General features: G+C 40.9%; 1 protein-coding gene across 5 annotated transcripts in view; it reads right to left on the minus strand.

Moving 5' to 3' along the window:
• Positions 1–1,993: 1,993 nt before the first annotated feature.
• magixb (MAGI family member, X-linked b) overlaps positions 1,994–20,189 on the minus strand; it is a 79,821-nt gene continuing 61,625 nt past the window's right edge. For 3 of the 5 annotated variants that reach the window (XM_077572184.1, XM_077572182.1, XM_077572183.1), the window contains exons 11-16: positions 19,590–19,653; positions 19,075–19,488; positions 11,962–12,162; positions 11,378–11,601; positions 10,110–10,248; positions 1,994–7,239 (exon numbers count right to left, since the gene is read on the minus strand). In XM_077572184.1, the coding sequence (XP_077428310.1) occupies positions 6,329–7,239; positions 10,110–10,248; positions 11,378–11,601; positions 11,962–12,162; positions 19,075–19,488; positions 19,590–19,653 (1,953 nt within the window). In that variant the 3' untranslated portion in view covers positions 1,994–6,328. Of the gene's footprint in view, positions 7,240–9,770; positions 9,875–10,109; positions 10,249–11,377; positions 11,602–11,961; positions 12,163–19,074; positions 19,489–19,589; positions 19,654–20,189 lie in introns of all 5 variants that reach the window. The other 2 variants (XM_077572185.1, XM_077572193.1) reach the window with 2 other exon arrangements.

Here is a 20,189-nt window from a genome sequence, read left to right on the forward strand (position 1 = left end):
TTCTAAATGTCCCAAAATCAATTTTATTTAAATTATTTTATACTGGCTTCCCTTTGTTTGTGTGTGTGCCTTTATTGGAAGCGCTGTTCATGTTGTACCTGATTTGGCCACTTAGGGGCAGTGTGGTTCCACGTGGTCTGATACACTGTTAAGTTGTAGCCACATTAGAGAGTAGAAGGAAAAAGTCACGATCAAGTTAACAAGTTATTCCAACAAAAGTTGTTTTTTTGCAGCGTGGAGCCGTTCATTTGAGTGATAAAAGTGCCGCGAGTAGTGCGCTAATTAGCATTAGTGAGTCATACTGGAGTAGATAATTACGATTCCTTGAACATCAATAAATTGAAGCAAAAATCATTGTCAAACAAATCATTTTGAACCAAAAATCGTTTTTAATCAAAGATTGATTGTGAATTGAATCGCACACCCAAAAATCGGAATCGAATCGCGAGACATTCAAAGATTCCCACCCCTACTGTGCTGCCTTGAAATGCATGAAAATGCCATTAAACCGCTTTAGTCTCCTCCCACCCAAAACCCCCAAACCAATTTGTTTTTTTTAAACAGGAAAATAAGCATTTATATTGTTGTTTAAAAACATAGAATAACATCATTAAATAGAATGTAAAGCGTTTTTGTTTTTTTTGCATCATTTGAAGTTGTATCCAGCTCCTTCTGGTGTTCCCATCTTGGCCACAGAGGGGCGGTACTGCATAACACAGTCATGCACACACAAGCAAAGAATAGACTTCTTCTACTATGACTACCAGTAATTAGTAAGTTTCTGTAAAATGAGTCAAACAACTGCAGCTCATTCAGAACGCTGCAGCTTGGGTTCTGATCAGAATAAAGAGATCAAAACATATTAGTCCAGTCCTAAAGACTGACTCCCACTCACTTTACAACAGATTTAAAAATTTTGCTACTGGTCACTAACTCACCTTAACGGCTGAGATTCTGAATACATTAAAAAAATGCTGATGGAATATGAACCCAACAAGGTTCTGACGTCAGACCTGAGCCAATTAGTTCAGAGTTCAAGGCAAACATGGTGTATCAGCATTTAGCTGTTCTGATGCATGCAATTGGAATAAGCTGGTAACAGAAATGAAGTCAGCTCCAAGTGTAAATTCTTTTAAATCCAGATTAAAAGGTTTTTTAGAACATTAAAACATCCAAAATCATGTTATTGTGCTGTCACTTTTTATTTCTTGACTCTGCTTTGAAATTTTTGTGTTTTTTTCTATTAAATGTCTTAAAATCTGTTGCCTTGAAAAGTTGTATTTTGCCCTGTTTTAACTATGCAAATTGAGTTACCTTGAGTATGAAATGTGCTATACAAATATAGCTGCCTTCCCCAGAATAGTTATTTTTTATATTATATATATATATATATATATATATATATACATACATATATATATACATGGCTGTGATTATGTTATTCTTTAAATAAAAATAATAATAATTCTGCCACTTGTGCTGAAATATCCATTGATCGCGACTAGTAGTGATGCTAATGTTAGCATGCCAATGGCATTTTCTATTCCTGTTGCATTCAATAACCTACAGAGTGAAACGAAGGACATGTTAAACATATCATATCAAACAGATAGCTCACCTCATGTTTTGTGTGTTGTTATTTGAGAGGAAAAGTGGAGTAGCTGGAGAAAACACTTGCAGTGAAACACGCTAACACAGAAACAACATGCTAACGTCATACAGGACAGGAAGAACGCAGCTCTGGATTCAAACTCAGAATTTGAGCCTGACGTGTTGAACACTAGAGGACTGTACAATGTTTTCAAAGGCAATCTTGAACAAAACATTTCTGTTCTTGTCCTTACCTTGAGGTATTAAAAAAAAAGAAGTTTGACGAGAACACTCCCGAGTAGGTAGGAAGTGGAACGAATGCTCTAGAACTCTGCTGTACTGTTGCTGCCACCTGCTGCCCAAAGGACGGTGGTGCTTTAAAAAAAAAAGACAGAAAAAGTAATTTATTCAGGATTTTATTTGCACCTTTATTAGAATGTGTTTACACTTCAGACATATAATCTGCTTTGGGAACAGAAAGTGTTCAGAAAGAAAATTGGGAACGTGAAGTGACACTGTATGGACACTGGTCGGGGATTTGGCGTTGTCACTCTTTCGGTGTTTGACCATTTTGTGGGGGATGAATCCAGGAATGTGTAAAGGGGATTCCCCCCCCCCCCCCCCCAGATGAAAAAATAACAGTCAGTGTCTCCTGATGTAGCCATAAAAGGCTTGTGATCGCCTCATCATAAACAATATTCATCTTTTATGGAAATGTGTAACCATCCCTCCTGAATGGCTTATCAATCTAAAGTATCTGATAACCTGAGTAATTAAAAAAAAAAAAACGCATTTATAGAAAAATAACATCTCACAGTATCTCTTCATAATGCTTTTCGAAATGCAATTAAAAAGCAAAAAGTCATATTAGATACAACAGAGTGGATCATGAAGGATTTTTGATTGGGTTCAAACTTTAGTTCAAATGAGGATTTTCATTTTCACAGTAAGACAGTGGTCAAGGTGAGGGAGTTTATGTTACCAAGGCAACGCTACGTGGCACATTGGGCCCCAATTGTTTACATTTTCCCACCAGCTGCATACTTTTGGCATTTCTTACTAACTTCTGCTATAAAGTGAGAATCCTAATTCACACTCAGCTCACGTAGAAGAAAACATTCATGAACCAAACGGCCTAGTGGGGTCAAAACACTACTTGGTCCTTCACAAAAGCTCAATCATAGAATTCTCATCACGTAACAAACAATATGAACGTATAGCTAGCTGTGGTTTGACGCGTAGATATGCAAGGTAATTATATTCACATAAATCTCTCTACACATATTTACAGAATATATATATATATATATTTATATATTATTTGTGAGTGCAGAATATCACACCTGCAAGAAAAGGGTATTTGCATCATCACAATTATATGGAACTCTATAGTGGCGTGAAGGGGTGATAATTGCATTATTATTGCTTGGAGTTGGCCGATTCATGAGGTATACGTAACACCAATGCAGCCTTTTGTAGAGGAGAAGATACTTAACAGAGGAGGACGGGAATGAGAAGAAAACAACTGAGGTGCACTACATCTTATTCAGATATTAAAAGAAAGCAAGAACAAGATGAAGCATTTGTGATTGTTATATGTAGCTATACAATTCAGTCGAAAAGAAAATGAACTGAAATCCCCAAATGGGACAAAGAAATTTAAATAAATCGGCAGTTAAAGGGGTAGTTTGCAATTAAAAATATAATTACAAAAATTGGTAATTGATAGAGTTAGCAGTATCACAGTGGTGCCTTCAGGTGAGACTTTGATCATGCTCATAAAAACACTCAAATCATATTCCAGAATAAAAAATGAAATATGTCTTTTCCAGCCTACCATCCTTGTGTTTCTAAATCAGGAAAAATAACAGTACATATAAAAACTGAGTTTTAACATTCACAATTTTGTGTACTTCCTTCCAATGTGCCTGACTTGGCCACCAGGAGGCAGTATAATACAGTCATGTACAAAGCCGTATACAGACGCTCCCCTACTTACGAACAACGGTACATACGAACATGTCTGCGCGTACAGTATATCGAAAAATGTTCGGAAAGAAATGCTGTAAGTTAGATTTTGTATTGCGCGTAGTGCTTCTTTCCGCCGCTAATACCGACGCTTGGCGCTGTGAGAGCTCATTGGAGCCTGAGCAACGTGGCGAGGAGGAGGAGGAAGAAAACGCCGGTCCCCATGAAGCAGGAAATAACTTTTGAAGCCGATTCCAGCGACGACGAAGAATCTCTCATGATATAAAATCCTCCTCTTCCATCATCTCCTTAAGCATCGAGTACATCTTCCAAAAGTAAGTTAAACTTCATTTTATTTATCTTATTACGTACATGTACATACTGTGTGTGTGTCTTTCGCTCTCTCTCTCTAACATACGTAGTACAGTACAGTATTGTACGTATTCTCTCCATTTTATTAAAAGTTTTTTTCAGTACAAACCAATGCAGGTTACTTGTACAAGCCTTAAACATACTTATATAAACCTTCAATATACTTATATAGGCTTTAAACATAAATTAGAATACAAAATATAGCACTGAAGCAACTTACGAACAAATTCACCTTACGAACGATCGTCCGGAACGTTACTCGTTCGTAAGGTGGGGAGCGTCTGTATAGTGAGTTTGGCCAACTCACGCTGTGATTGGTCAATTGCTGGTCACATGACATTCGGACGCCATCTTGTTACCCTGCTGAAACACAGTTGGCCAAAGTCTCTCTATATACGGTTCTGGTCATGCAGACACAAATGGAGAACAGTACAGTACAAACTCCGAAGTCGGGTCACTCAAGGCACCACTGTACATGATAAATATTATTTATCAGGGTCCGATATAAATGGTGGCCCGATGGCACTGTGTTGGGCCAAAATGTGTGACCTGATGGTCTTAAACTGGTTTCAACTGGATAAGTGCGCCAGAGTGCAGATAGATAGGAAGGCGCCAAGCCAGGACAGGTCAGAGTGACACAATGCCCTAGCTCAAGTCAACTAATCATTAAAAGGCCTAATCTAACAGTTTTTGCACCAAATGTATCATTTTTTTTTGCATTTTGTAATACTCTATTTTATATATAATATGTTATACTATATTTTATTTATAATGTAGTGTATACTGCTGCTACTTGAAAAAAAAACATGTAAAAAAAAACTGAGGAAAAAAAATAAGTTAAATGCCTAAATAATACAGTGTAAAGAAGCTAAACACTAAATAATCATTCAAACTTAATGTATTATTCTCATGACAACTTAGCTCATGGTGGTCCCATGAGGCCACAACTCAGAAAGGCTTAATGTCGGACCAAGTCAATGAAAAATAATCAGATCAGCCGATCAAAGACAGAAAGTGTGACTCACGTGGTGTCACTCATTCGTTGTGCACTTGCGGGTAGTACAGCACGTCGAGACATCTACCAAAATGTAGCCATGCAACCGTCAAAACAGTTCCAAGCTTTTGGACTGAATTGTATAGATTATTTTTTTTTTTCGACGAATGGATGAAAACTTCTGTTATATCTGTATATTTTTTATTTTATTTGTATTTTTATATGATTTTTTAAAATCATTTTCTTTGTCTTGTTTTAAGTTAGAAAAAAAATATTTGCCTTATTACCCTGGAACAAATGTTAAGACAGGAGTGCAACAGAATGAAGGGAAAGGTGACCCAGAAAAACATGACAATAAGTGTAACGGGCATTTATGACTTGAAATAACCAACAATCAGTTGGAAAAAGGCACAAAGAACATAAGCTCAAACTTTGGGATGGGAATCCACAACAACTTCCAGTGAAGAACCCATTTCAACCCGTCCTCTCCGACATCTCCGTGCTTATCGGATACTATTTTGGGGGATGATGATGTCAGCGTCGGATCAGTCAGGGAAACAGAGAGGACTCGCTCGAGGATGACAAGCAGCCAAAAAAGGAGTCGATGCATCTCATCGCCTCTTTCAAATGATAAATTCATTTTGTGGCAAATATGCTCCTATTTCGATCAATTATGCCGTAGAACTAAAACTGACTTGCAATTGTTCAAAATAAAAATAAAAAATCCAAGATGAGGAAACAATTAGACTGACAAGGAGTTTGGCGTCATCAGATGTTTATTATTGATGATTATTTTAGCTTTGCTGTACCTTTTCAAGCGTGGCTTCCATAAAAACAAAATTGAGATAAGATTATTATTTCACTAAAGATAACTTTTTGTGACACTTAAGTTATTCCATATTTTCTTTACTTATATGACTTTGGAATAGTCAATCCAAATCACTGCAAAAAATTAAGTTCAAGATTAAAAAAAAAAGAAGCTTCTAGGTCATAAACACAAAAGGCACACATTGTGTGCTGGGGCAAATCTAGTTTACCGTGTTAGCGAATAGCGACCGTGTCGCGCCTCACTGGGCGTTCCGGCGGACTGAGCTGCCACGCCCCTGGCGGCGCATCTGCCAATTTGATAACAAAAAGTAGACTGCGCTTAGTGTACAAATGGCCACATTGTCATTTTAGTGCGTTTGCGTATTTGGTAGACCCTGACGCACGTAGCAATTTGGTGACAAAAAGTAGACTGGATTTTAGACTCACACAAACCCGGTCTAACTTGTGGCGCAGGTGGTGCAATGCGATTTTGGAGGACTAATGACACACGCGAACATTTTGACTTAACTTCCACTTGAATGTCTAAAGGTTGGTAGAAAGGTGATTGTTGCCCAAAAAATTTCACGCGTCTTCCGGTCAAGAGGCATCCTGACTCCTCTCCGCTTCGTAGCCCGTCGGCCTCGACGACAACCCGTTCTCCACAACGTCCCGAGCCACCCTCTGCCGGCTGGGAGTCAGCCAAGGGCCCGGCAGCACGACGGCCCTGCGCCCAGCCCGAGAGAGACCCGAGACGCTGGCGGCGGACAAGCTGTCGTCTGATTGGCTGCCTCCGGACTCTGACTCATCATCCCTCAGCTGATTTACAGAAAGCGAGGAAGTGAGGAAGGAGAAGGGCCTCCTCTGAGAAACGGAATTCGCCACGACATCACTTGGTAACTGTCTCTCCTGTGCGTCACCTGAAAGCTCAAACTTTTCTTCACCCTGGTCATCATCATCATCGTCGTCGTCGTCGTCCACGGAGCCCTGGAGCTGCTTCATCTCCCGGTAGCCTGCCGCCACTTCCCACTTCTGCTCTGGCTTGTCTTCGCTGTCCTCTTTGGGCCTGGGAAGCTTTTTGTGAGGACTCGGAATTGGCAGTACGTCTCCTCTCTCTGACTTCTCGCTTCCCTCTTCAACCTTTTCTTCCTGATTCTCCTCAACAGGAACTACTTCCTGTTTCTCCTCCTTCCTCTCTCTACTCCTCCCTCTCTCCCCTTTCCTCCCCCTCCCCGCATGGCTGTTGTCCGTCGGCACGACCTCTCTGGGTAAACTTCGAGACGTCCTTTCCCGAGAGCTCCTCCCTCTTTCGGGTTCCGAGTCTGGGCTGCGCAACGGCGAGCGACCTCCCGATACCCGCCTTCCTCTCCTTTTCTCACGTCCGTGCAAAGACTTGCTTCTCCTCTTGTGTTTGGAGCGGCGCCCCCTCTGCCTGCCGAAGTCTACTGCAGCCATACCCTGCTCCTTGGCGTGACGCAGGCGGGAGGGGGAGGTGATTCTGTGCTCACGGCCTGGACAGACATTGTATGGGAGAATGTAGGTTGGGGGGGGCAGGGGACAAATTGGGGTGGGGTCGAGAGGTAACGATACATGTTTAAAAAGCATGTTGTGCAATTTTATATGAAAGTGTGTGTTTTTTTTCCACGCTTGTGATCTGTATGTAACTGTGCTATGTGTCTCCTCAAAGTACAGTGGTACCTTGACTTGCGAGTTTTATTTGTTCCATGACCACACTTGTAATTAAAAAAAAAACAACAAAAAAAAAACACGAGCATCACAAACCATCTTTCCCCATTAAAAGGAATGAAACATATATATACGTGTTAGTATTGTTACATTGTCTGTAAAAATGTGTGTCATTTCCTTAACTCATTCACTGCCATTGACGGCTCTAAAAAATTAATTTGAACTATATTAGTTTCACATTTTTCTCCACTTTTGTTAACAAGAGTATGAAAACCTAGATTTTTTTATTGTGCATTTATAACAGATATAAAATTTGTAATTAATTGATTAATTACAATAAAAAAATTTTAATTGTCTGACGCCCCTAATTTTTTATTATCTTTCTTCTTCTTTTTTTTTATTAGGTGATTAGAATTTTTAATTGTAATTAATCACATGACTTCACTAGTTAACTCAAGATTAATAAAAAAAAATTATGTACAAAACTAAATGTACAATTAAAAAAATCTAGATTTTCAACAAACGTGGAAAAAAAATATACATAAATCTAGAATACATTTTTTTCTAGGTTTTCATACTCTTGTTAACAAAAGTGAGAAAAAAGGTGAAACTAATATTCCTTTTTTGACGTCTACAGCATCAATGGCAGTGAATGAGTTAAAAGGTAATGTTTACAGCACTATTAATGCTAATTTTGTTAGCCCGTCTATTTCGTTTTGCATTTTAAGTTAGCATTAAGTTTGTCAGACAAAGTTACATGGTTTGGTTAGATACAAACCATTAATTTTTCTTTTGTTTCATGTTTAACTTTACAGTCAACTTAAACTACAAGTGGCAATAAACAGCTTGAAGCTTTTTTGGGGGGAAAGAATTATTCACCATCTGCCAAAGTGCTGCTCTTTGTGAATATTTCTGCCACCATTAAACCTTTGTAGCTCAATTTTTTTGCAACTCAAGACAAAAAAAAAAGCCAAACGACGACTTGTGTCTTGAAAAACTCATAAGTGGGGTCGCTTGCAAGTCAAGGTTCCACTGTACAGTTAATTCAGTGTTGAGGTAAAATGGGCGAGAAATTTGACATGTGCACGCCATTACTCCTGTGTTAGGACATTAAGAACAAGTGTAAGATTTCTGCCGATGTATACAGTTGTGTTCAGAAAATAGAGGAAAATAATAGAAATTATTGTCATTAAAAAATAAGATACAACCAACTTGAGGGTGAAACTCCACGTCAGTGTTTTCAAGAATTAAAAATGTACAAGTAGTTATGTAGTCAGGAGTATTTTAAAAGTGTAGAATAAGCTTTGGTGCTATTGTGAGTTTAGAGCGGTGATGGCCTGTGGCAAGAAGCCGTTGCTGAGTGTGTTTGTTCTGGTTCTGACGGACTGCTAGCACGAACCAGAGGGTAAAGCTGGTGGTCTGCATTTGTCTCTACAAACTCTAACAATTTATTTCATAAAGTGAAAAATGGTGGACGATTCTGCTTTGCCGTGAAGTAATATTTTGTTATATTATCACCACGGCGCTGAACAACTTCTGGCACCAAAGATCATAATATACAGTCATTTCTGGACAATAAGCTCCTACTTTTATCACTTGCATTCGACCCTGCGGCTAATACAAAGGTGCGGCTTATCCATCAGATCACAATGGGGCACACTATAAAGGAAGCGCAAGAGCGTCAGGCAGAGCAAAACAACCCAAGTGAGCCAAAATACAGTAGGAAAGCGGTAACATTAAAACACCTGCGGCTTACATTCGGGTGCGGCTTATATGTGTAACAAACTCGAGTATTCCCCAAATTTAGCTAGCACGGCTTATAGTCAGGTGCGCCTTATAGTCCAGAAATTACTGTACTGTTCAACAAGTGAAAATTATGGGTAGGATGAAATGGATCAGTCCTAAAAAATGCTTCACGCCCTACTTGGAAGAAATAAGTTATTTTGTGACAATGGCAAATTTGGAATCTGAACGAATGGCCATGTCATACGGAGTCCCTCAAGGGTCAATTCTTGGACCCTTGGATCAAATTCATTATCATGCATAACAGATATGAAGCAGTTCTCAGAAACAGTGCTTATTCCAAAAAAATCACATATTCAAGCATGCTTCCGTCTGCACAATAAATGTTATGAGTTTGAGAATGAAAAAATTATTTTCATCACTTTCTGTTAAGGAATTACACATTTGATATATATTGTGCAAAGTTCACAGCGCATTTATGGACGTTCTAAAGAGCCGTACTCTTGTTTTGCACGTTTAAACAAACTGCTATTATTCCGAACACAAGTGCATGTGAGGACACAGTGGTGACCGAGCGCAGGAATGTAGAGAGACAGAAAATGGGAGAACTAACAGGAACCATTACCAACCGCGTATTCTCGGTCCGTCCAATCACATAGAAGCAAGGCTCCCCTAATTTGGAGTTGGTCATACAAAGAGACAAACTGGACAGCTCCACTGAGAGGAAGAGAAGGAGGAGGCGGAAAGACAGAAGAAAGCAGAAAAAGAAAACATGTAAAAGCAAGAAATGGGAGAATGATGAGAAGGGATGAGTTACAGGAAGGAAAGTGCGGCCAGAAGAAAAGCATTAGACAAGATTCGAGTAAGCATCCAAAGAACACTTTTGAGGACCTTCTGATGTCATGTGAGCCACTTTGACCGGAATGTACGTGGAACGCTGGTCTGTTCTCACCATAGTCAGGCACGTATCCGTTCCCTCTCTTGAGGACCAGGTGGATGCGGTGGCCTCCTCTGCGGATCTGCTCCACCGCCTGACTGTGGGTCATCCCTGCCGTGCTGTCACCATTGATTTCCACCAGTTGGTCACTCACCTGCACGGCCATCAAAAGTGGAGGAATAAACAACTGTTCACTATCCTATTCACACCTGTGGCCAATTTGGAGATCATTGATCTTTTGCCACGGCTTTAAACATCGCGTGGGCAAAATTTGATCACGCTTGCGTGACGATCTGTACGTTAAAAGGCTGCAGATGTATTGAGCAACATTCCCACATATTTCCTGATTGACACGAAAGCACAGTGGCAAGATGCACTTCCGCCATTTTGAGACTTGATTGTAGCAACTGCAAACGGACTTAAAAGTTAAATATTGAACTGTACATCGGCAGTGATTTTTCTGTGAAAGTGAGAAGTACTTCTTGGATACTGATTAATGTGAAGGACTACCAGTTTAAAGCGGAAGTAAATCTTAAACATTTCTTGACAATAATATGTTATATGTGACCTCACTGGTCTGAGCATAACATTTTGATTAATATTACATTTGTGGAATATGAGTTATGAAGCAAAATCCAGACATTTTTATCCATCTCAGGGGGCGGCCATTTTGTCACTTGCAGTCGACTGAAGATGACATCACAGTTGCTCAGGGCTCAGGCAACGACCAATCACAGCTCATCTGTTTTCCGAAGCTGAGCTGTGATTGGTTCTTACCTGAGAGCTGAGCAACTGTGGTGTCATTTTCCCTCGACAGCAAGTGTCAAAATGGCCGCCTTCTGATATTGATAAAAATGGCTGGATTTTGCTGCTTAGCTCATTTTCCACTAACGCAATATTAACCAGAATACCGCATTTAGACTAGTAGGGCTGCATAGAGCATATTGTTGTCAAGAACATGTTTGGGGGGTTGACTTTCCCTTTAATACGCACTGCTGAAATAACAATAACTTTGAATCACCATCAATTTGAGCAATAATTGTCAAAAATGATTTAACAAGGTAGGAAATATTCAACACTTTTATTTCTATAAATCTCTGCAATCCTTTCCATTTTCAAGCGATCACTTCTAATACATTCCTAGGAAATCATATTGACCCATCGCTGATGAGCTATTTTTAGAACAGGCCCACAAGCGGCTCATGTCGTCTTCGGGGTCAGCCATGTTGGTGACCCCTGCACTAGACGAAGCCTGCGTAGACACTTGATGACGTAATCCTTACCTGCATCTTCTGGCTGCGTGAGGCGGGCCCTCCCTCCATCAGTCCCAGCACGTAGAGGCCCATGTTGTACTCGCTGCCCCCACGGAGGCTAAAGCCGAATCCTGAGGGGCCGCGATCCAAGTTGACGCTGTAATACCTGGAATCGCGTTTGGGCCGCGACCTCTGACCCTTCCTGCTTCTGTGTCCGAGGTCATAGTCAGCGGGTTCCGAAAGGCTTGTTGAGTCTGGGGGAGATGACACCGCTGACGTCAGAGCAATTATTCTCAACCACATTAGTGTTCCGTGAGAGATCATCATCATGATGTGACAAAAAATGATCAAATTTTACATAATTGGACTGGAAATTATTAATGTATCTTTGCTCATCTATGACAGAGATGTACAAGTAGTGACGGGCAGGACAATTAAATGCACTTCCACTAGATGGCAGAAAGTTTCCATCTGTCAGGAATATTAGGATAGGATAATAGCATGCCAAGATTAATACAAATATATAATATTTATAAATATAATATAAAGTTATGAAAAAATTAAGAAGGGGAAATCCAATGTTGGAGAGAAACAGCACGTCACGTTTGGCTTACAAGTGCTGGGCCGGGGGACGATGGTGAGGCGTAGCGTGTTTCCCGCCCGGCGAAGGATCTGCGCCAGCTCGCGGTGAGGAAGCGTCAACACCGAGCGCCCTTCCACGGCCTCCAGTCGATCCCCGGGCCGGATCTGACCGCTCTTGGCTGCCGGGCTGCCTCGGCGCACTGTCACAAAACGGTGCGGCAGGAGAGATGCGGCTGTACAGGGAAGAAAGAAATGAGTTGGAAGTTTTGTTTCTTGACATGATCAACCTTGGCAGAGCTGGCCCTCACTTCCATGGGACCAATTTGGATTGTGTGGCCCCATATTACTGCCAATAATATTGTTGATCACTCATAAACCAACTATGAACTGATTGTATCAGATACGAGTTTAATTCATTCTGTGATCAGTGACTACGCTTGTATCTCAAAACACTCATATCTCAAATCATCGCGTCTCATTGAAATGAATGAAATTGCCTTTTTTCCCTCAAATTTATACTGTAGCTTAATTTGCATACACATTATTTGCTCTACCAAGGCTGTAAAAAAAAAACAACTACATTTTGTATCTCAAGAACTATAAAGCTACAAATTCCAGACATGCTTTTGCCATCAATTGCACTGCATGCTTCCATCTTTAGGTCCAAACTACCACTTTCTTTCCCGTGATATTTTGCTCCCTCAAATCTGTCCGCCGCAGACTTTCTGATGTTTTGCGCTTTCCTGTTTAAGTGTGTTGCTTATTTTCGTGCTCCATTCTGTAGGGACGCTCCAACCTGCAGTGCCGGAATGAGTAAGCCACTGCAGTCAGTCTGTGTTGGCAACAACAAATGGATTTTACTTGGTGTGAGATTATGTGCTTTCTCCTCTTGCAGCATGTGTGAGGGAGGGATGGCGGACGGACGGACGGCGAGGGGCTAGGGACGCTATTTATCACTGTACCGTCAACGTGAACTCAGTATGCCTTTTTGTGTGTGTCATTGCCGGCATTCCAGATTAATTCACCGGTGTATATGCTTGATGGGATACTTAGCTCATTAGTTTGAGTTGATTTAAAAGCTCCCCCCCCCCCCCACTCCAATTATCTTATTGTTTTAATTTTTGTTCACCAAGTCCTTGGTAAAAGAGCTTCATGTACTCTATCTCAAAATATTTAATTATTGTGGATTTCCTGACTTTGTGCCATTTTAGACAGGAATGTTGTGCTTTTAATATACAGTACATCCCTACTCCATTGTGGGTTAGCGGTCACGGTATTTGGTGGATGTTTTTTTTTTTTTTTACAATTTACAACTCAATTTTGTTCTGGCTCCTGCTTATTTCGGGTGTAATTCCACTGTCAGCCACTAGACGGTGGCACTCTATTGTGTTTGACAAATTTAAAAGAAGAAGAGTGAAAACAGGAAGAATTTCTTTCCAGCCATTTTTGTCCTTACGATTATTCAACGTCATATCCTCTTCAATCCTGTTTTTCTTGCCTACAGGAAGCAACACAGAGCCGCTACTACTCCTTGGGTTGCCATAAACTGTAAAATCAGATGGTGTCCCCCCCCAACCCCGGATGATGGCGCCTTCTGCACTGTGTATACTCTGGGTATAGGCGGCTTGGTGAATCTTTGGGCAGGAATCTTGATGTGTGTTGTGAGATGATGAGTTGAGTTTATTATTATTATTATTATTTGTATAAACACACAGGGATCTGTACATTGTTACACACTTTGTACAATATTTTGGTGTTAACCATTAGTCTTACTCTCTCATTATATAATGCACTTAAATGTCCTTGTATTATTTTAAGTGTGTTTAAAGACCTTAAAAAATTGGTGTCATAAATGCGATAAAATATGTCTAGGGAGTATTTAAATAAGGCATAATAAATTTCTAATTTTTTACGGGGGTTGTCTGGAGTGCAACCCCTGCGATGGAGTATCATTTTCACATTCTGGTGCTTTATGATATGAGAGACCCGATTTATCAGGTTTTTCATGAGCCACCATTTGGCCAATTTTTTTGCTTTGACTTACAAGGGCAAACTTGAGATATGTGTGCTGCATGGTGGCAGTGAACTCAACTCAATTCAACCCACAACAAGCAGTTCGGCAGATAGTGTTCAATTCTTCAGAAAAGAAGCTTCAAGCTGGTTAATGCCTTTCCTAGTTGAAGTTTATTCTAAAACTAAACACAAAAACAGAGTTGAATTCCACTTTGTGTATTTAAAACAATACCCAACTTTGCCATTTACTAGCTTAATGCTAACATACAATGCAAAACTCCATAGGCAGGCTAACAAATACTGTAGCATCCATCCACAATGTTGTAACCCTTTCAGCAATTGATACTTAATGACAGTTTCATCAACACGACACAGATCATGTTCACAAGCATCTATGTTTATCCTTTACTCTGAGTCACTTACGGTAGTTGTGAAACTCTTCTTAGCTGCTTTCTTCATGACTGTATTATATTGCCCCTGTTGGCCAAGTTGCACATACCAGGACTTGCAAGGAATCAATCATGATGCACAAACTGTTTATTTGCCATGGAACAAATTCAACTTGCATCTCATGGCACCACTATAATTTAGTTCCATTCTTATGATAACAGTGAGCACATTTAACATTTGACCTTTTCTTGATCAGCAATTCCATTTTTGGCTGTAAGTGCCCTTCTGTAAAAATAGTCCCTCCAACCGGCTGGAAACAGTTGGCCCCTCTCAGCCCTTGCCAGCGTCCCTGTTCAACTTGCACAGCAGCATCCACTATTTATTCAGATGAGTCACGAAGCCTTCCACACACAATCGATAAAAATAGACAATTGAAAGGCTTCGCCACAAATCAAAATTATCTTTACTTCATGTCACACACGCGCACACAAGACCTCTATTTGTATTTTGAGCATCTTTGATTTTCTGCAAAAAAGCGCTCGGAATGACGACATTTGTACAATGCTGAGTACACCTGCAACACAAATCATCTTTCAGCATTGAAATGAATGGAAATGTAATTAATTTGTTCTACCCCCCCCCCCCCCCCTAAAAATTATATTTGACCAATTTGCCATTTATGAAAACATATAGTAATAATAAGTTAACATGTGAGTGTAAAGAATCAGTTTGTGCCTCATGATAAACTCATTACAGCTTCCTCTAGTGTGTGTGACTTGGCCACCAGGTGGCAATATAATAGAGTCGGGCAGACAAAGGAAGAAGAGTTCCACTCAACTACTGTAATAATTGCATTTATATGAGCTGTTCTTTGCAGAGGATCAAGAATATGTGACTGAGTAGTTAAATTTTCCGTCTACATGTGTTTTGATGCACCTTTTGTTTTCAAACATCCATTGCTTTAGTTTAAGTATTATAACACTGCTCCATACTGTAAATGATCGTTAACCAGTCTATGGCTTTTTACATTATGTGTTACCATTAAGCTAACAGGTTTAAGGTGTGAGGTTGTTTTAAATATACTAGCTGTAATACTGGTTTTTTTTTCATGTTTAGTTTTAGAGCAGAGGTGTCTATTTTAACCCTTTTAAACATGGTAAAACCAAACAACCAAAATCAGACCTTGACTTGACTAAACAGAAAGTGGAGGAAACCATTATTGCTTCTAAACCTGAATTATCTTGATTCTCCACAGTGTTATGAAGAGAAATCCTGTTACTAGTTTAGCAGTACATTTATTTGTCTTGTCTAGGAATGTTTAGTAGTAGTAGTAGTAGTGATAGACCCCATTGTTCACATTCCCCCACTTTTTTGCACAGCTACACTTTTTATGCTGCCAGCGCCCCAACCCCTCTTTTTTTTTCTTTTTTTTTTTAAATGGCATTGCGGGCCATGACGTAAAAGGTTATTTTAAGTGTATGCCGCGGACTGCCAGAAAATGGACGGTGGGTCACAAATGGCCCCTGGACCGTAGTTTGAACACCCCTGTTTTAGTGTACAGTTGAGCTGGAAATGGCATTAAACATTGCTTGTATCTGGAATCAACCACCGCATTTGGAAATGGTGTCAGTAGTTTATAAAATACAACAAAAGTTTTCATTTTGGTCCAACAATTGAGAGAAACTGATCATTTTGAACTGGCCTCTTCATTTTTCTTAATTCAGACTCTATGAGACGCATGTTAATTCTGGGTCTATAATCTGGGTGGCCCAGGCACAAATGGCAATCAGGTCAAAGCGGGCGCCAGGGCAGCTTTGCAAATAGTCTTCTTATCGCTTATAATACCACAGCGCAACATCAACCTCTGCCAAAGAACGCATTCCAAACCCATGCACAAGCCCCGCTCACTCGCTCGACACACGGAGACAGATGTGCTGAGCCAAACACACACACACACACACACACACAGGCACACGCGCACACCACCACACAGATGCATTCAAATTGGCATCTTCCTATCAAATTGTCTTCCCCTCCGGCATGCTGTCCTGTCCAGAGTAATCCCCCCCACAGCCAGCACGGTGACATCACTGCACTGACGAGAACCAGCGCTGTCCAGCATCAGCACCGGCACCAGCACCCCCCCACCACCCCCCGCCCCACCACATTCCGCCATCATGAAAAAAGCCACAGGACCTACGCAACCCGGATCAGCTTGCTCACGCTTAAGCGCATGTCTGAGAGGACCAATCGCAAGCAGCATCTGTCGTATCTCTGAAACGCATTCATTTGATAGCAACGTCCATGACGGAAAGCCTGCATGACGTCACAGACCAAAATAACACTCAACATTCTATTTGGAGTATTTCTTATTTTCTGCAAATACAGGCTCTCAATGACAAAATTTGTATTTGAATCAATATACCTATAAATCACAGAATCAGAGAAACTGAGAATTTTTTACTTTTTTCAGATCCGCAAATAACATTCTCTTTCTTTTCCTTGCTAAAAAAAACAAAAATAGCATTCAACGCATCTTAATTTCAAGCCTGTTGGTCACGGCCATGTGAGCATGTGGACGTAACTTCCACATGGCACGCAGTAAACACTTCACAATCCCCCATTCCAAACTAATAGCTGATGCGCACGAGTGAAGTGAATAAAAGGACGAACCGCTGCAGCAAAGCAGCACCTGCGAGTCAAAAACAAGAAAGCAGAAGCAAACCAAGCAAGTGATTACGTTTAGACTCCTTCACGGTCCTCAAAGCCGACTGCAGTCTCTCCAGCATGGCTCTCGGAAGAGTAGACGCTTCAAATATAAACAAACGAAACTCCTCAGTTCCGTGTCATGATCTTGCCCAAGACGCCGACGTTCACATGTAAGCAGGAGCTCAAACGCAAGCTGTCCCCTCCGTACCACAGGCGCATTTCTCTTAAGCAGCCAGCCGGCGACGGAGAGAAGCGGGAGGTGGGTGGGCGGGAGGCAGGCTGAGTTTTAATCTTTTGAAAAACCAGACCGGACATTTTTACTGCAGGGTAAAAGGGGTGGCGAGGGAGACGTCGAGCAAGGGAGAGAGAGAGAGAACGGCGAGGGCGGTTGAAGCAGAGAAGGTAATTTTGAGTGACTGGGATGACTTCATTCTGTGACATGACAGCAGAGAAATAAGGGAGACGGAGTACACAATGAAGAGGGGAGGCGATGCACCCGCAACATCAATCTGGCCAAGAAAAATGTTGCGAACGTGCGTGCGAGTTGGCTTGGTCCGTAAAGCAAATTGAAGTGCGTCACGGTGGAACAGAGGGCAGCCAATGGAAGACAAAGGATGTCCAGACGGGGCCCATACATCACAGGGATGCACTTTAAACTAAACAATCAAGGCAGCATACGACCCCTCCCACAAGGGACATAACCTGCCTTGTCAGGTGGGAGCACGCACAAAAGCTGCTGTCAAACTGTCATAGGAAGAATATTTTGTGTGACACCCAACGCCAGCAAATTTTTAGTCATGTTTAAATGGACAGTGTTTTACTTTGTGCCATCTAGTGGTGAACTAATAGAATGCAACGATTTTGAAGCACGCACACTATGGTGCCTCAGAGGGATCGCACTTAGCAAGGCTACCATCAATTGTATTTGTTACCAATTATTATTTGGCGTGAGCAAGAGTGGCTAGCAAGAATTCGCTGGAGCAGCTAACAAGAGGAGCTAGCAAGAATTAGCTGTAGCGGCTAACAAGAGCAGGAGAAGCTAGCGAGAGAGAAGCAGAGGGATACGTGCAGAGGGAGCCCGAATCACGGGACTCAGCGACGACCACCTGAAGGCCCCCAGCTGTAGAAGATAAACGGTCCAACACGAGCTGCAACTACCACCAGCGGCTAACTGCATTCGCGAAGTTCTAGCAGAAAGATGGCGGCAAAACATGTCAGCTTCCTGTAAGGCGCGGCGCAACCTATCTAGCGATTACTAGAACTATGATTATATAATAAAAAATGTACGTTGATGTGATAAAACCTTTTTTTTTAATTAATGAATTATTAGTTCACCACTAAAAAATACACTGTGCCTTTAAATATGTTCTCTTTCTCTTTTTTATTTGATCAAAAGTGTTCTAAATTGCATCCTTTCCATGTTCTTAATTAATATCAAGTTGTTTACATGTCAACTACTATTCCAACATTATCAACAATCATTATAAGGATTTGAAGTGCAGGTATTATTTTTGTGGTTCTACACTGTAGTAAGTGTTATAGTGAATGCGTGTGGGCCTTTAAAATGCAGGCCTGGTCTGCTGAGTGATGTTGTTTTACAATGTTTTCAAAATAGAAGTGGTAGGCTAAATTCAGTTAGCTCACGATGTTTACTTGACTTAAAGACAATACTTTGCAATAGGCGCATTGCATTTGAACTTCTTTAATTATGTGTGAAATGGTCCCAAACTTTAAGTCTGTTTCTGTTTTTTGTGAGTCAGCTGAAACGTATCACCGCAAATTCCTGCAGTATCGTGTCTAACGCACAATATAATTTCCATTTAAAAAAAATCTGAGATACAAACAGCAATATAGCGAGGGACAACTAATGTGCCTGTGTGAGTTTTCTGCGGTTTTTCTGGGGCTGTTCACAAGGTTAATCCAAATGTGACCACATTTTTGAACAGAAATATTTAACAGTTCTAGTTCTCAGTTTTAGACTTCTTACAAGCCAAGCCACTTCAAACGTTTAACACCAAAGACACGTTACTAACCTTTGGTGTTCTCCAAATCCTGAGAGGCGATGACAAAGCCGAAACCCTCCCCTGGTTTTCTCCTCAGCTCCACATCGAACCCTCTCAAAGGTCGGCCCCTCTCGTCTTCTCGCGTTTCCGGGCCTGAATTGACTTCTGTGACTCTGCCGGCGTAATCCTCCAGACCTGTGCTGATCCAGTCTTTGGGCTCCATGGTCAGAGTGACCGGAATGGACTCCAAGAAGCTGGTGCTCTGGATCAGCAAGGAGCCCGTCGGGACCGGGGACGGCGGGGTGCTGAATGACGTACGAGGCATGGCTAAGGAATTATTGAGGATGGCCACGTTTTCGGAGACACCGGGTGGGGGAGGGGGGCGGAGCAGAGGAGGGGGGAGTCTCCGATTGGAGCCGGGGGAAATGGTGGATTGATAGATGCCTGATGAAGACGGTGGAAGAGATGGAAAACAAGAAGAAATAAGCAAAGAAAGACTCGGAAAACACTGACTCGAAAGCAAATGAAAGGGTTCAAGATTTTACCTCCCCGGTACACCAAGAGGGTGACTTCTCCCTGCTTGGTGTGCTCCTGAAGAACCGTTTGTACCTGTGAGGAAAAAACAACAACGATATTTTAGCTATTCACAGATAAACTGTACAAAAAACGGACTTGACAAATAAAAGTGAACAGTTTTATTGTTGTATTGACGAATATCAACAGCAGTGAATGAGTTCAGTAGAAGCACAAAAGATACAAAAGATTTTGGTAAACATTGAAGTTCTGATTCAACTCCTGTGCTAAAAGTAAAAATAAAGGCGCTGAAATTAAAATAAGTACAAAATTATAACACAAACATGATTTTGTTGTTGTTTATATCGTGTACCATATACAGTACCTGTTTTGATGACTTAGCAAAGCTGAAAAAACTGTACACAAAATAGCTTGCCTCTTCTTTTTTTTATGTACATAAAGCGTAAAAAAAACTCATGTTAAACAACAACATGATGTTTTTCTTCTTAGTGTGAACACTAGGTAAAATTAAAATTACATTGAAAAAGTGCAGGATTTGAATCAGTACTTCTATGTTGACACTTATACACAAGTACAGTATCTTCACTTCTTAAGTACAGAGCACGTACTTT

The sequence above is a fragment of the Vanacampus margaritifer genome, chromosome 1 (assembly GCF_051991255.1).
Source record: "Vanacampus margaritifer isolate UIUO_Vmar chromosome 1, RoL_Vmar_1.0, whole genome shotgun sequence".
Lineage (NCBI taxonomy): Eukaryota > Metazoa > Chordata > Actinopteri > Syngnathiformes > Syngnathidae > Vanacampus > Vanacampus margaritifer.